At 39.7% G+C, this 14,150-nt stretch overlaps 1 protein-coding gene across 1 annotated transcript in view; it reads right to left on the reverse strand.

The window, feature by feature from the left end:
* The window catches only part of cfap74 (cilia and flagella associated protein 74), a 53,279-nt gene that overhangs the window by 3,778 nt on the left and 35,351 nt on the right, over window positions 1-14,150 (reverse strand). The window contains exons 23-35 of the mRNA XM_066691020.1: window positions 12,527-12,614; window positions 9,500-9,673; window positions 8,653-8,786; window positions 8,274-8,550; window positions 7,814-7,969; window positions 6,920-7,077; window positions 5,857-5,991; window positions 5,371-5,480; window positions 4,699-4,754; window positions 3,292-3,411; window positions 2,396-2,551; window positions 1,486-1,615; window positions 1,060-1,214 (exon numbers count right to left, since the gene is read on the reverse strand). Coding sequence (XP_066547117.1) covers window positions 1,060-1,214; window positions 1,486-1,615; window positions 2,396-2,551; window positions 3,292-3,411; window positions 4,699-4,754; window positions 5,371-5,480; window positions 5,857-5,991; window positions 6,920-7,077; window positions 7,814-7,969; window positions 8,274-8,550; window positions 8,653-8,786; window positions 9,500-9,673; window positions 12,527-12,614 — 1,849 coding nt within the window. The remainder of the gene's footprint in view (window positions 1-1,059; window positions 1,215-1,485; window positions 1,616-2,395; window positions 2,552-3,291; window positions 3,412-4,698; window positions 4,755-5,370; window positions 5,481-5,856; window positions 5,992-6,919; window positions 7,078-7,813; window positions 7,970-8,273; window positions 8,551-8,652; window positions 8,787-9,499; window positions 9,674-12,526; window positions 12,615-14,150) is intronic.

A 14,150-nucleotide genomic window follows, 5' to 3' on the forward strand; every position in this document is an offset into this window, starting at 1 on the left:
GACCTTGTTTACTCAGGAAGCTCAGAGTTATGTAAGAGACTGTGAAGGTACACATCTTACCATCTGGCAGTGGGAAGCGTATAAGGAACATTTAAGGAAAAACAACAACAACACAAAATGCAACAAGATTTATTTATTTGTTGACAGAATCAGGGCACCTCTGGAGAAATTAAATAAAACAAAATCTCAAGACAAAGGAGCAGGTTATCATTTTTAGCTGTGAACTTTAGGCTGGAGGCTTGAATAAATTGGCCCAGGTTTCCGCGTAGCTTCAAAACGTCTTTTGTAAAATGGAGAATAACGCGCTTTTTAATGTGACTGCTGCACTAAGTGCCCACAGAACCTATTCATTCTAATCCCTTGAGTAAACTTATTGCTTGCCTTTAAATCTACATGGTTTTTCTATAAGAGCTCATGCAGTAAACTGCTTTTCCTCTCCCCAAAGGGTTACTATATCTGTTACCAACCAAGGCATCTAGTTCAGTTATGGCTTCATGATAAATTAGGTTTTTTCCTCATGGTATATAGTAGACCTGCACAGAAATGTTAGCATGTAATCATTGCAGTGCAAAATGCATCTACACTAATCAAACAACATAAATCAACCTAAATGTAAACTTATGACTCTTCCTAACTTCATCTGTATCTCTTAACACAAATAATCAGTTTATGCAGGGATAACAAGAATTAACTGAAGGCCTAGCCTATATGATATTAAAATTCTGTATTCTGAACTCACATCATTTATGTTTGCATGAAAAACTCCTCACCGCTCAATAAACCCCAACTATAACAGTTGTCGCTGTAAGGATGTAGTGTAAATAAATAAAAAGGTACACAACCATGGGGCTCCTCCACTCAGTCTCATTGGAAGACTTGGTATGACTAGAGCAGCATCCATTATTTGACCTCTGGATACTCAGTTCAATTAGGTTAAGAACCGGAGATGGTATAAGCAAAGCACTGATCTGGAAGGTGGAAACTAGTTAGGAGATCGATAAGATTGGGCAGCTCCAACACAACAGCTAATTTAAAGACTATTGGAATGTTCTTTTTTACCTTGTTCATGAGCTCCACCTTGAGTCTGTCGGAGTAGTAGAGACTCTGGTGGTCTGGCCGGAAAGTCACGGTGATGTCCTGGGTCTTGCCTTGGGGAATTGCACCCTCTAAGGGCGATACACTGAATACACTGAGGCCGCTGTAATTCTGGGTGCCTGGGAGAAGTGGAATGGAAGGACATACACACAAACAAAAAACAAAACCATGAAAACTCTGCATGCATCAAGTTCCTAAAGTAAACAAAGTTATCTGTAGATCATAAACTAAAAATCTGCAGTTTACGGTTCTGTTCTTCTTCAATGATACATGGCTTTTGAACCCTTTAATTTAATACAAAAATACAGAAAGATAAACAGGTGGGTACATAGATGACAGACAGATTGAATGACAGGCATCACTTTGTGGTTGGATCCTGGGAGGCCTTACCCACGAGAGTCTGCGGCTGTGTGCCTGTGTAGAGGAAGGGTGGGAGGCCTTGTGCCTCCTTCTGCGGTGTGAGAGACCAGCTGTCCAGCTTCACACTGTAGTTCACCACGAGGGAGGAGGTATTGTGCAACTACACAAGAAATGGTTTCTTTAAGATCGCTGAATTGTGCTGCATACAATTAATTATATTTTGCCTTTTTTTGGGGGGGGGGGTTATATCAATCAGAAGATCGGTGATGTGATTTTATGAATGTAGAAAGTGCAAGCGCAATGCTTTCTGGTTAGAAGTGTTTATTTAGATCATGGAAAAAAAGACCTACATTTCAGTGTGATTGCACCTTCATCTGGAAAAGTAATTTTCCATGTCTAAAATAAACACTTTTAAGCATAAGTAGAGTTTCCATTGCTTTTCATATAATGTTTACAGTATATTTGCTCCTGGCACTATTTTGGGGTTTGTTTGGGGTTGTAGGAACATACTCTTATGGTCTATTAATGTAAGAAAGATAAGGGTGTGATTGCTGATTTTTCCTAATGCAGTAATACTACTGTTCTAGGTCACTAAAGTGGGACAATCTAGGTCCGCTCTCTCTCTTTCCAAAGGGAGAAAATAAGGCAGCACAAACAAGTCTAATGATTTGAAAGGAGCCTCCAGTGAAAATGTATATTTCTAATAAGATCAAGTTTATTGTTTTACCAATTCAGTGTTTGCACAACCTGTATAGAAAAATGTGACTCAAAAAACTGCAGGAGGATTTAGAAAGGAACCATTAACTTATGTAAAACAATGAAAGATAAGCAATAAAACCTTGCTGAAATGTGTACACACAAACCTTTATCAATGCATGTATTACAGTCAGCCCAGGTACTACAGTAAACATGGTTGATGGTTTTCCGAGTGCACATTTACCTTAAACACTTGGGTCGCACTTTCGTTCTCTATCACGTAGCCGAAACGGAGGATGCCTCCCTCGACTGAGCAGCTGACAGAAGGCTCTAAACCCACGCCAGAGAGGTTCAGTCGCAGGGTCATCGTGGTGGCTCGGATCTCCAAGGTCTCATAGTACTGTGTGTAGAATAGCAACAAGGGCTTTCGCAATAGCAAGTGAACACTACAACGTGCCAACCTTTAAAATATCAACTTTGTGCCATTGAATTTGTACTATAATTTAAACCTGTTTAGTATGGCTAAATGGTTGGATGGGATGGATTGGCCCTAAACATAGGGTATTTAGATATACACCAAAATGGCAACTTTGGGAACTCAAAATCTGACATTCAATCATCAGTGTTTGTGAATACATATTATTTATATACATATCTATCTCCTAAGCTCATTAGGAATTTGGAGGGGTTCTCTTAACTTCTGTATTGCTCCACCATTTTTTTCAGAATTCACCCCAACAGAATTACAAAACCTATTCAGCAGATAAAGAAACTATAACTTGCTCCTTTCAGACTACAGCTCTCTTCTCTCTGCTGTGCTCTCACAGCCTCGCGCATCACAGAACAGCTGAACGATCTGAGGCCTAACGCTCACGCGTCCCGTGTGAGAACCCGCCACTGTCAGTCGCACACGTTATTGCTGAATCTGAAACTCCCTCAACAGCCAAGGTTGATCTGTCTCGTATTGCTCTATTGTTTTAATTTGTTGTATAAAGATCAGTCATTTCATAAAGAAACTTCCATGAAGAAAAAAAAAAAGATATGCCATCACTTTCTATGAATGCTTTTTATAGTAGATAAAGTAGAAAGTATAAAAACTAGTAGTATGCATTCCCTGGAAAAAACAATAACACAACTTGCCTTCTTCCCTTTGGCGGGAGTGAAGGAGAGGAGGAGGGTGTGGGTGGCTCCTGGATCAAGGGCCCTTAGTGCGTTCAGAAGTACAAAAGGTCCATTGGGATCAAGAACTGAGGACCTCAGCTGCAGAAACAACTGGTTAAGAACAACAACTCTGCCACTTCCATTATGAAATCAGTTACTACTGTCTCTGTATCGTACAACTGTTCATCACGGTTACTTCCAAAGAATTTCATAATGCACTTGTGAGTAATATAGTCACAGTCAGTAAATGGAGAAACTCAAGAAAAAATGTGTACATGGCTTAAACCAGCACATAATCAAATGTTAATAAAATGTGAGGGAAACATGTATTCAACAAGCATTTCCCAGATAAACTGACTTGGACATGCTATGCTGACAATTTCCAAGGCATCTACTCTGTAACCGTAGAGAGCATTGATAGTTACAATACCGAATTCCTCTCATGTGTGAAAGTGCTGCAAACGTTAGCTGCTGACAGTTATTTGAAATAAATACATAAGTGAGACAATAAATAAAACATAATTCCCCCGGGAAGGCCATCTTATTTCTGAGTTGTCTGTTCTCCTTAGTCTGCGGGGGAAAAAAAAGCCAGTTCGGTGAGTTACAGACAGACACAGACAAGGTTATGCGGCTGGCGACTTTAAAGCAGGGATTCAAATGCATAATTCATTGGGTTGTGGTCCCCCTCAAAAAAACACCTCCTTTATAGAAATTAATCTAAACATCACCTTCCTGCAACCCACTCTCAGGATCACAGTAAAAATAATATTTCTGAGTAATTAACAAAGTGAAAATTAAGACTAATAAATGTTCTTACATAGTTTAGCGTCTTTAAAACTCTTTGACATTGACCGTGCTAGGCTGATTTTTCAGACACTGGGCAAGCTGCCAGAGCTGTACATCTATTAGAAACTGGGCAACGTGCCCAATAGTTGCAAAAAACTATAGGTCTGGGAGTAGAGCGAAGAAAGCAGGCAAAGAGACGAGAATGACCCAAGGAGAATTAAGACAAGGGTAATAATGACCCTTTGAAAGGCTCATGGAGAGTTTCAATCCTTTTGCAATTGTGCAAAGCTTATCGCAATTCCAAGGTAATTCTCAAATCATTGTCCAGGTCGGTCCACTTTCCTTCTCCCTTTACCTCCCATACAGTGGGCTCGGTTTTGCTTACTTTCACACGTTTTAGGCCTGTTACACCGGGGTAAATAATATTACAAGCTTTCATTGTTCTGCTTTTTCTCATCACAAATCTGAGTGTCGGGGCCCTAGTTACAGCTGAATTTAATACGATTCAGAGCGTGCCATTCAGTGGCATCTCAGGAGCTCTTCCATGCCTCCTTCCCAGGCCGACCTCTGACAGCGTACAGGCTAATGATGAAAGGATACCTCCAGAGAGTCATGAGAAATATTCTGCACTGTCACCCTCCGTACAACTTTGTGACCTGCAGACGGAAACACAAACGGAAAAATAAAGCAAAAAGGCATTCCTTCTAAACATGATGCCAAAGGGAAAAGCTTTATTGAGGTAGAAATCTGTAAGCTGTAGCTCTGCATGTGAGTGTGGCTGGTGTGCTTCTGTGATGCAGCTGTAAGAATGGGACGTTCCCTGCACCTGCTGCTTCTTACTCAGTTTAAGTATGCTGGCCCCTTCTATAACCACACAATTTGAAGAGCAATCGACCACATCATCAGCACTATCCGAATCAAAACACACTGGAGAACACCTACTTAAGTGAAGTGAACAGCTGTGGCAGGATCTGTTGCTGTAAAGATCATTTGAATACAGTTTAACTATACCCTTTGAGTCGTTTTTTCATTATTTTCACAGAGAAAGCACACTACTGCTCTGGGGCATAGATAAGGTAAACTATAGTAAACAGAACCAACATGTATGACCCAGCTAAACAGGCAAACAGGGGATACAGACTTTCATTTAACAGTTCAGGTGTTATTAATTATTAGTTGTTAATTACTGTTTGAAATGACAGTACACAACTGTGCTTGAGAGATGATTAAAGAAAAAAAAAGCAAAGAAAAAGATCGTCCAGAGGTCCTAACCTGTTGCCACCTCACTGAAGTTCACTGCCGTCCTGCCATTGTCTGAGACGACCACAAGAGGGGGTCTTACCACGGGGCAGTGCAGCTCCAGGTACAGAGTATTGTAGGGACTGTCAGAGAGCAAAGTAAAAGTTAAAGAGCTCTGCAGAACAAAGCAGCTACAATTCTAGCAAGTTAAGCACCTGGAAAAAGACCAGGCCTTTTTTATTTTTTACATACTTATTATTCAATATTTAATTGGACTTTTGGTGACAAAAAATACCTTACTTTAAATGCATCTTCATCCTTCCCAGAAATACCGCCACAAATCAGGTGTTAGACTACTATAACACTCTCTGGAAATGATAAAGTACTTTTTGGAAGGGGACAGAATGTGCAGTCACATGGACACCCTTTTAGAAAAGGCCTTTTTCAGACCAAGATGCACCAAAAGCAAAGAAGAAAAGGGATTATAAATTTGAGAAAGCGATTCTGATGAAATTCCACCTGTACTGCAGATGTCCAGGTTCCTTGTGTTCGGCAGCCTCTCCACTAGTGATGAAGCAGGGGATGGTGTAGGTCTTAAAACAGTCCTTGAAAGAGCGGATTAAGGAAGCTCTTCCTGCAGCATATGTATCTGAACTAAAACATGAACAGAAAGAAAACAAAAAGATTTTCTACATAAAATACATTGCAATTCAACACATTCACAGGTAAATGTGTGATCTGGTCTTAAATTAATACTGTAAAATGACTATATGCTTGTGTGTATGTATATCAATATGCATTCATATATTTATATTACTCATGTTGGTTCCACTGTGTCACTGCAATAATTTGCAATTACACAGAACAGGATTTTTATTTTTTTCTTCAGATAAATTATGTGTTGTCAGAATTAAACATACAAGAATAATAATTTACATTTGCTTTTGGCTGCACAGAAGGACGCATATTAAGGATTTTATAATTAAGATGTACAGCACAGTCTTAAAGTTTTATTTTGTAGAGGATAGATTGCATAAGTATCACTGTATATTTTGGGCATTTAAACCTTTGCTTTACTGTTCTAAATTTATACTATAGATACACACTGCATGTTTTTTTTTTTTGCGTTTCAGGCTGGGAAAGGAAAGGGGACAAAACTGAAACAAAATTATTTCAGTTGTGCTTTGACACGAGCAGCGCTTCTGCACAAGATAAATTGAACTGCAAAACTCTACAAGGGAATCTGTACAAAACACTGCAACAAAGAGTAAAAGGAAAAAAGCGATAACTGGAGGAAATGTGGACGAAAATATGGATCACAGCATGCGTTTGCAGAATTGGAACCCCATTGTAACTCAACTGGAATCTTCAAAGTCTTCCCTTGGCCGAGTCAGCATAAAACACACTCTCATCATCAGATCACTGCACATTGTGTGTAGTATGAACAATTTTGATGACACTGAAACGAATCACTGAATAACACTTTTGAAATGAACGATGTGAAAACTACAGATCTATATCAGGTTCAAACATGTATACTATGTTACCAAAGTATGTCATATAGGCTTCAGAACCCACTTACTCGTGGTGGATATCTCCCAGACTAGGAGGCTGGAAGGGGATGGAGGTTTTGGGTGAGAGACACTCTTTGTTGGATTTCTCCTTTGCGGAGCGCTTAGCCGAGCCCTGATTGGCCTGCTTTTTCCCTTTCTTCAGATCAGATGCAGTCTCCTTTTCACTCTGAGTAAAGAGCATCAAAATTCAGAAAAAATAAATACAAGTGTTGCAGGGCATTTAAGCTCATCCCCAGTAGAGGGATGACAGTGATTTCACTTGGACAAATCACAAGAAACCAGCATCTTCCACACATTCATGTCACCCATTCCTCACCCTAGGCTCTTTAATATGCCTTTCATAATTGGGGACAGAAATTATGCAGGCACTAATCCGTACAGCGATCAGAGAATCTAATCAATGGCCTTTTTATATAATGTGTGGAACAGATTTTCATTGTTTCACTCCCCATTAATTCCAGAAAATTACATTCATTTACAAGTAAGATCCCATAAATTTAACCAGCCTTTCAAAAAGGAGACAGAAACAGGATTATTGTTTTCTTTTTTTTTTGCAAATGACAAAGGATGTAACTGGAGTGTTATGTGCAAATTAAGCCATTATGAAACAGATTGAAAAACTGAAGCTTGGACCACCCAAGCACTTACATACTATACAGGTCAGGCAAGAAGTCTGGTTACTGCTTTGCACGATTATGAAAGAACAGGGATATTCAAATACCAAACCTTTCAATCTATCCCGTTGTATGATTTTAGGAAGATCAGATCCTTAATTATGTAGAAGCCAAAAACCCTGCATTGGTATAAAATGGTAGGCTATACATTTTTGTACCCCTGTTACCAATACATTAAAAGTGGTAAAACTGTAAAACCCCTGCAGTGAAAGCCTAGCAGACCCTCACCATTGCCTCCAGCTGAGCACTTTTGGTGCTCGCCGCCTCCTTCTCGGTTCTCTCCAGCTCCCGCAACTCCTCAGCCTGACACAATAAACGAACAGCCTCCTCCCTGACTGCCTCGTTGTGGAGATCAGGCCTGAAGTACACCTGGACCAGGCACCTCTGTGAACGCAAAGGCAGGGGACCAGAATCGGGGTGTGAGGGCACTCTTTTTTATAGCGTTCGCACAAGTCATCAGCTCTGAAGACAATCCTGGGTCTCAAGCAGTTACACTCAATACGGTAGAATTTATGGGAATGTGTGGATTCAGTGTGGATTATGGCCTTTATTATATCAGACCTGGACAGCACACTGGTCCTGACACTGATGTTAGTGAAGTTTAGATTGCATTCACAGCAATGCTTGTTTCACTTTCCAGCCTCATTAAGACTACCCTCCCCCATGCAGAAGTCAATGGTCACTGTACCTTGCCTGGCTTTACAGTCCCCACAGCTGGGGTGATGGTGATGTCTGAATTCTCCGGGATGACAAACTCAAATGAAGTGGGTCCCACAGGTGCGATCTCCCCCTTGCTGATCCTGGGCACGGGGTGGGAGAACTCGTTGCGGCTGGTGTGAGAATTCACCACGTACAAAGCAGCCACGGATGTGTCATTCACCGCAGTCGCACCAAACTTTACTAAAGAGTGGGACAACTCCAAGGGTGGGTGGACCCCCACTGCTTTACAGGACAACTTGAAATCTCTAAATGGAGAGGGAAAAAATGATCACATTTTCTTAATTTTGCAAAAGGAGAAACATTTTTTCTCACAAAGCTTAATGTGTGTTGGAAATTGCTCAAGCTACCTGTTGATGCCGGATTTGCAGGTCAGTTCAAAGTTGTATTCTCGCGCCTTCTTTGCACTGAATATGAAATCGATCTGCAAGGTTTCCCGAGGAAGAACAGTACCAAAGCCATCGTTGGGCTGGACATCGACAGACTGACAAGAAACACAGCCAAACACAAGCAACAAGCATAAACATCACGGCAGATGGGGCTTCAAATGAATATGGTTTGAAACCCACTGAGGCAATTAAGATAATGAATTCATCTTCACACACTAATGTATCTAAAGTGATATAGTGACAAAGTGATGTATCTACAGAGACATAGTTAAACTCTCCTTTTCCTTCAGCTCTCACTTAAATACCTTGCTGACAGGACAGGGCACGAGGAGGGTGATACACAGCGCTTGAGTGGTTTTGAACCAGGAACCTAAATCCCTGCATCACATCTCCTCTCCACAGGAGGGACATGTGAAAATTGCTGAAACATTTAATCAAAACAATCCGGTAATCTGGTCTCTGGTCTACATTGTGAAACATTATGGCACTTACTGTCTCAGTTGCATGGCCTCATTTATATACCTCCATGGGGCTGTAATACCATTGTGAATCACCTAGATGGTGCTCTGATTCTAGCCATTTCAATAATCCCTCTTTAAACAAAAAAAAAATCTTGAGTAGCTGCAGCAAACAGAAAAGTGACAGTTCTTGTCCACAGTAATGTGGGAACATGATTTCTTAATATTACTCTGTCAGCGGCATCTGGATTTGCTTTAATTCTATGAGTAGAAGATTACATTATTTGGATGGGTACTGCAGTGCATATTTGGGGTATGGCAATGCCAGGCACACACACACAATCCCCTACCTTCGGGATTCCCACGAAGCCAAACTCCTGAGGGAGAAGGGAGTGGTTTGTGAGGCGGACACTGGTCTTGACGGACTCATAGATGGAACAGTGTCCGAAATCCAGTTCAGTCCTGTCAAACTCCAAGTCAGAAGTCGTGACAACAGCATGGACGATGAACAGGACAGGGCGGGCCTGAAAGACAAATTCAAATGATGGAGGATTCAGATTTTTTAAATGTTTTAATTACTCATAAAAAAAAGGAATGCTTGGTTCATCACTTTTTTTAAAGGAATAGGTCCTTCATTTTAAGTTGCTGAATGCAGAACACTGTAATTTATAAAACACCAATATAATGAGAGACAGACTGAACTGTATGATTTACATAACCAACATGGAACTAAAATCAAGACAAATGGAGCGTATTACTTTAAACGCATACTTTCATGGACTCTTATGATGCATCATAAATCACTCCATCGTTGGCACTTACGACAGCATGCCAGTGAATGACTGTAGTGAGTGCTCATCCCAGATGTCAATGGCAACAGAACGGTTTTCTTTCCTTAAAGACTGATCATTTTTCTCGGCTATCACAGGGCTAGACTGGGATTAAATTAAAGCCGTGCTTCGCTCCCCAAAAAGAGGAAAACCAAAGCATCAGATCAACTAAAACAATCTTGCGGTGCTTCTCACTGCGTATCTGTGACTCACCGACAGCAAATCTGTGATCCAACAGTTGAAAGGCAGTCTTTCAGAGATCAAATCCACCAACAGCGCGGCATTTTGTCACACTTGACAGGCCTACTTATGGGCTCAGTACCAGAGGCAATTCAGATTCAAAAATATCACAATTGTTTGTGGAAGCAGAACAGCCACATTTGTCAGTTAACTACTTCCAGCAATGTTACCCCCAAAGTAAAGATTTCCACTGGGATCACAAACCGTGTTACTCAGTAAAAAAGAAAAAGAAAAAAGAAGACAATTAGATTGTAGATTGCATAGTATACCTTTGAACCTTGAATATGAAAATAAATTACATACAAAAAAACCACAGTTACACACTCTTGTGCAAGGGATTTTCACCATGGCTTTGGGTCCCAAAATGTCAACAGGAAGTACCAAACTGTGATATAGCAGAACAAGTCAAACACTTTTATTCCAAATAAGCAGTAAACGATGCAAACGGAGAAAACAACAAAAGGTTTTATAAATGTAGATAATGTAATACCCTGCCTGGTACATCAAGATAAAACAAGAGATGCCAGCCTATTCTAACAGAGGGTAGCGCTTTTTTTTGGTGGATGGAATGGCCCCAACCCACATGGAAAAGTGGGAGAGCCAATCAGCCAGCAAGAACTACACAGAACATGTATGGACTACCCTATATACCCTTATTAACACAAGTGAGCCCCAGGGAAGTCACTTCTAAAAGATCTCCAATATGCACTGTGGGCCAAACAAATAAACAAACATAAATAAATTAGAACATACACAATCTATTAGCTTAAGTCTCTGTACGTATTCGTCTCCCTTTGTTTTCACATCCTCTGTTTCAAATGCATAATTCAGATTTTGCTCTATTGTTAGTGAGTAAAAAGGCAAGCCAGAGCGACCTGCGGCCGGCTGGGATGTTGCCAGGCAGCTGGACTCAAGGACAGGTTCCGCTCCTGCTGGTCTCTCCTCACTGTGAGACAGGGAGGTCATCCAAACTTCACCCAGCCACGATCCTTCTCTCCTAGCCATGAGAAACTGAGAAGTGCACAGTGGCATCGACAGCCAAGAGACCCTGTCTAGTAAGCCTGATTGTATGACTCAGTGTGATCACAGTGCTAGAGGCCCTCTGTGAACCCATTACAGCCACTGCACTTTCAATTCACTCTCCTTTACTATGAGAAGAATAGACATCAAACAAGGAAGAAAAACACACCACCTCTGTCTTTAAGATAAGCTTAAATTGAGAAATTGCTTCCACAATAAAAAAATAAAGCTCCTACAGTCCACAGGAGGGAGCTATGTCCCACAAGCTATCTGCTGGGAGTTACAATCGGGACATTCAGTGAACTGACTTCCAGGTTGGCCAATGGAACTGGACTGTATGTGTATGTGTGTGCATGTAGCATATAAAAGCACAGAATATGGTACAGGTTAAATATATTTCCTAGTTGATTTAAGATATATATTTATGAAGGGTATGTAACATCTATGACATGCATCACACTGGTTCAGTTTGTTGCTGGTGTGCATTTTTGTTGTTGTTAAATGCTGGTCGATCAGTTTAGTTACTGAACTGCTTTTGAAAGAAAAAGACAATGCTGAAATGTTAAGAGGGATATCGTGTGTGAAATACTGCTCTTTAAAAAAACATATCCCTACAAGAGCAAAGGCAATACACTGAGAGCTTTGTAGCCCAATGGGAGAATTAGTTGAAAGTTTTTCCATGCAAAATAATACAAAATAAATAAAATGTAAAAATGAGCCCTGTCAATAAGAAATGGTATTTAAACATTATTGAAAGATTTAAATGGGCTCTCCAGAGTAATCAGACTGCACGCAATAAATCTGTGCTTTCTGATAAATAAATAAACCCAATTCTATCCTCATTATGGAGTCTGTGTTATGATGTAGCACTGACTTACAATTTAGCACGTGGCCACTTCAAAACCGCACACTGTGGAGACACATTCTTCCCCTGTTTGCATGGGGACGACACTTGGATAATTCTTCAAACAGAAATGAGGAACACAGCAGCACACTGACTGATTGACAGAAAAACGCAACATTCCCAGATAGCTATGCAGCTATCCAAGAAATAAATAATAATAATATTGAGGAATTGTGGAAATAGAACAGAATTCTTAACTCATCGAATCATTTCCAGGGCACTTTAAAGAGCTGTTCCTTTCATGTCCGGTTTAAATTTAGGATGGAGTTGATAAGTTCTCACTGATAGTGGACCAACTTTCAGCATTATCACTGGTTTTCACCTGAGAAGCATTTAATAACTCCCTTGTCTGGAAGACATTAAAGAGCTAATGTGCTACTGACCTGATCTGCTACTTGTATTGTCAAAGGGACTTCTAAGACACCTGTTTCTTTATCAAAGTATCCCTCAGCATCCATAGGTAAGGAATGTCTAGGGAAAACATAGCAAAACAAATATAATTATTACAATAAGCTGTATGTATTACATTTATGAAAGAGAGAGAGAGAGAGAGAGAGAGAGAGAGAGAGAGAGAGAACAGGCCTGTACTGAGCTATTCACCAAAAAACAAAGACATGCGCACACACACACATTAATTGCTTCAGCTTTATATTATGTTCCTATACATGGATTATTAAAAAAACATAATAAAAACAAGAATACATAAAACACCTTTTTAGGAAGTACCATTTAAATCCGAACTGTGAAAACAAATGTGGAAGAGAACAATAAACGAATGATCAGGATAAAGAAAATGAGTGTAGGCATCTTACTTATATTAGGATTGTGTAATACCGTTTTAATGATTTTTCATTTGTTTCGGGTTGGTTTTTCATTAAGCCGTTGGTTCTGAACAGCTAAGAGGCAACGTACAAGTGGAAGGGAAGCAGAGATGTGAAACTTCAAACAGCAACTTAAACCCAGCTAGAAGAGTCCCAGAGACCCACAAACCAGTCCAGCTCAGACAATCCAAACTGTTTCCTGTTTGCAAGGAAGAACCTCCAGCATTAGTTACACCTTGGAAGACTGGTCATGTTTATTAAATTACAAATGAACTGCAATTTCAGCCACAGGAGAGACTTGTGCTTTATCTGTGCTGTATCCATGGTGATGTCAGCAAAATGCATGATCAAGGCAGGGCAGGAGACTTGCGACAATCCATCAGATTACGTAATTTGATTAATTGCTATAGAAACAGTTCCATAAATCTGGGGTGTTTGTTCCAGTGAAAACTGATATCTTTCTGTGAATAACAACGCTACAGCTAAATTCGTCTCAAACATGACCAAAGAAAAGCAAAAGAGCAAAACAAAAAGAAACAAATTTAAAAACAAAAATTAAAATTAAACAACTGGGGTCTTATTCTTTGGTTTCAGCTACTTAAGTATTGAAATTGATATAAAAACAGCACAGTGGTTATGGATGTCAAGAGAAAAAAGGAGATACAAAAGGCATTTGTACAAAAATAAACATAAAATAATTGTATTTGGACGGACTGGCTTGATAGAACTGTTTTGGTGTTCACCATCATTTATTTATGCATACAGATTAGATGGGAGGCTGTGGGTGTTGCATTTCTTTGCATGTCACATGTTTATTATAAGAGATTGAAAAGGACTGCTGTTGTTGTTTTCTTAGGTGTGGGAGGGGGGACTTTAATGGGAATGAAGGGAATGATAAATGTTTTATTGATGTCTACCTATCTGCTTCTTCTTGGTTTTTATTTAGCAATCTTACTCATTGCTTGACTACTTATGTACATTATTTATGATACATTACTTTATGATCTATAACTAATTATTAATGATTATGTATTTCTTAATTACAAATATGTTTAAATCACTAATAATTTCAAAAAATAATTAAATTAATATATATATCACCTGTATCACACATGCTTTGGCAATACCAATGCCCATAATTTGAATTTTACTCTAAACCCATTCTTTATAAAACAGCCACTACAAA

This window comes from Amia ocellicauda, chromosome 18 (genome assembly GCF_036373705.1).
Source record: "Amia ocellicauda isolate fAmiCal2 chromosome 18, fAmiCal2.hap1, whole genome shotgun sequence".
NCBI classification, from domain to species: domain Eukaryota; kingdom Metazoa; phylum Chordata; class Actinopteri; order Amiiformes; family Amiidae; genus Amia; species Amia ocellicauda.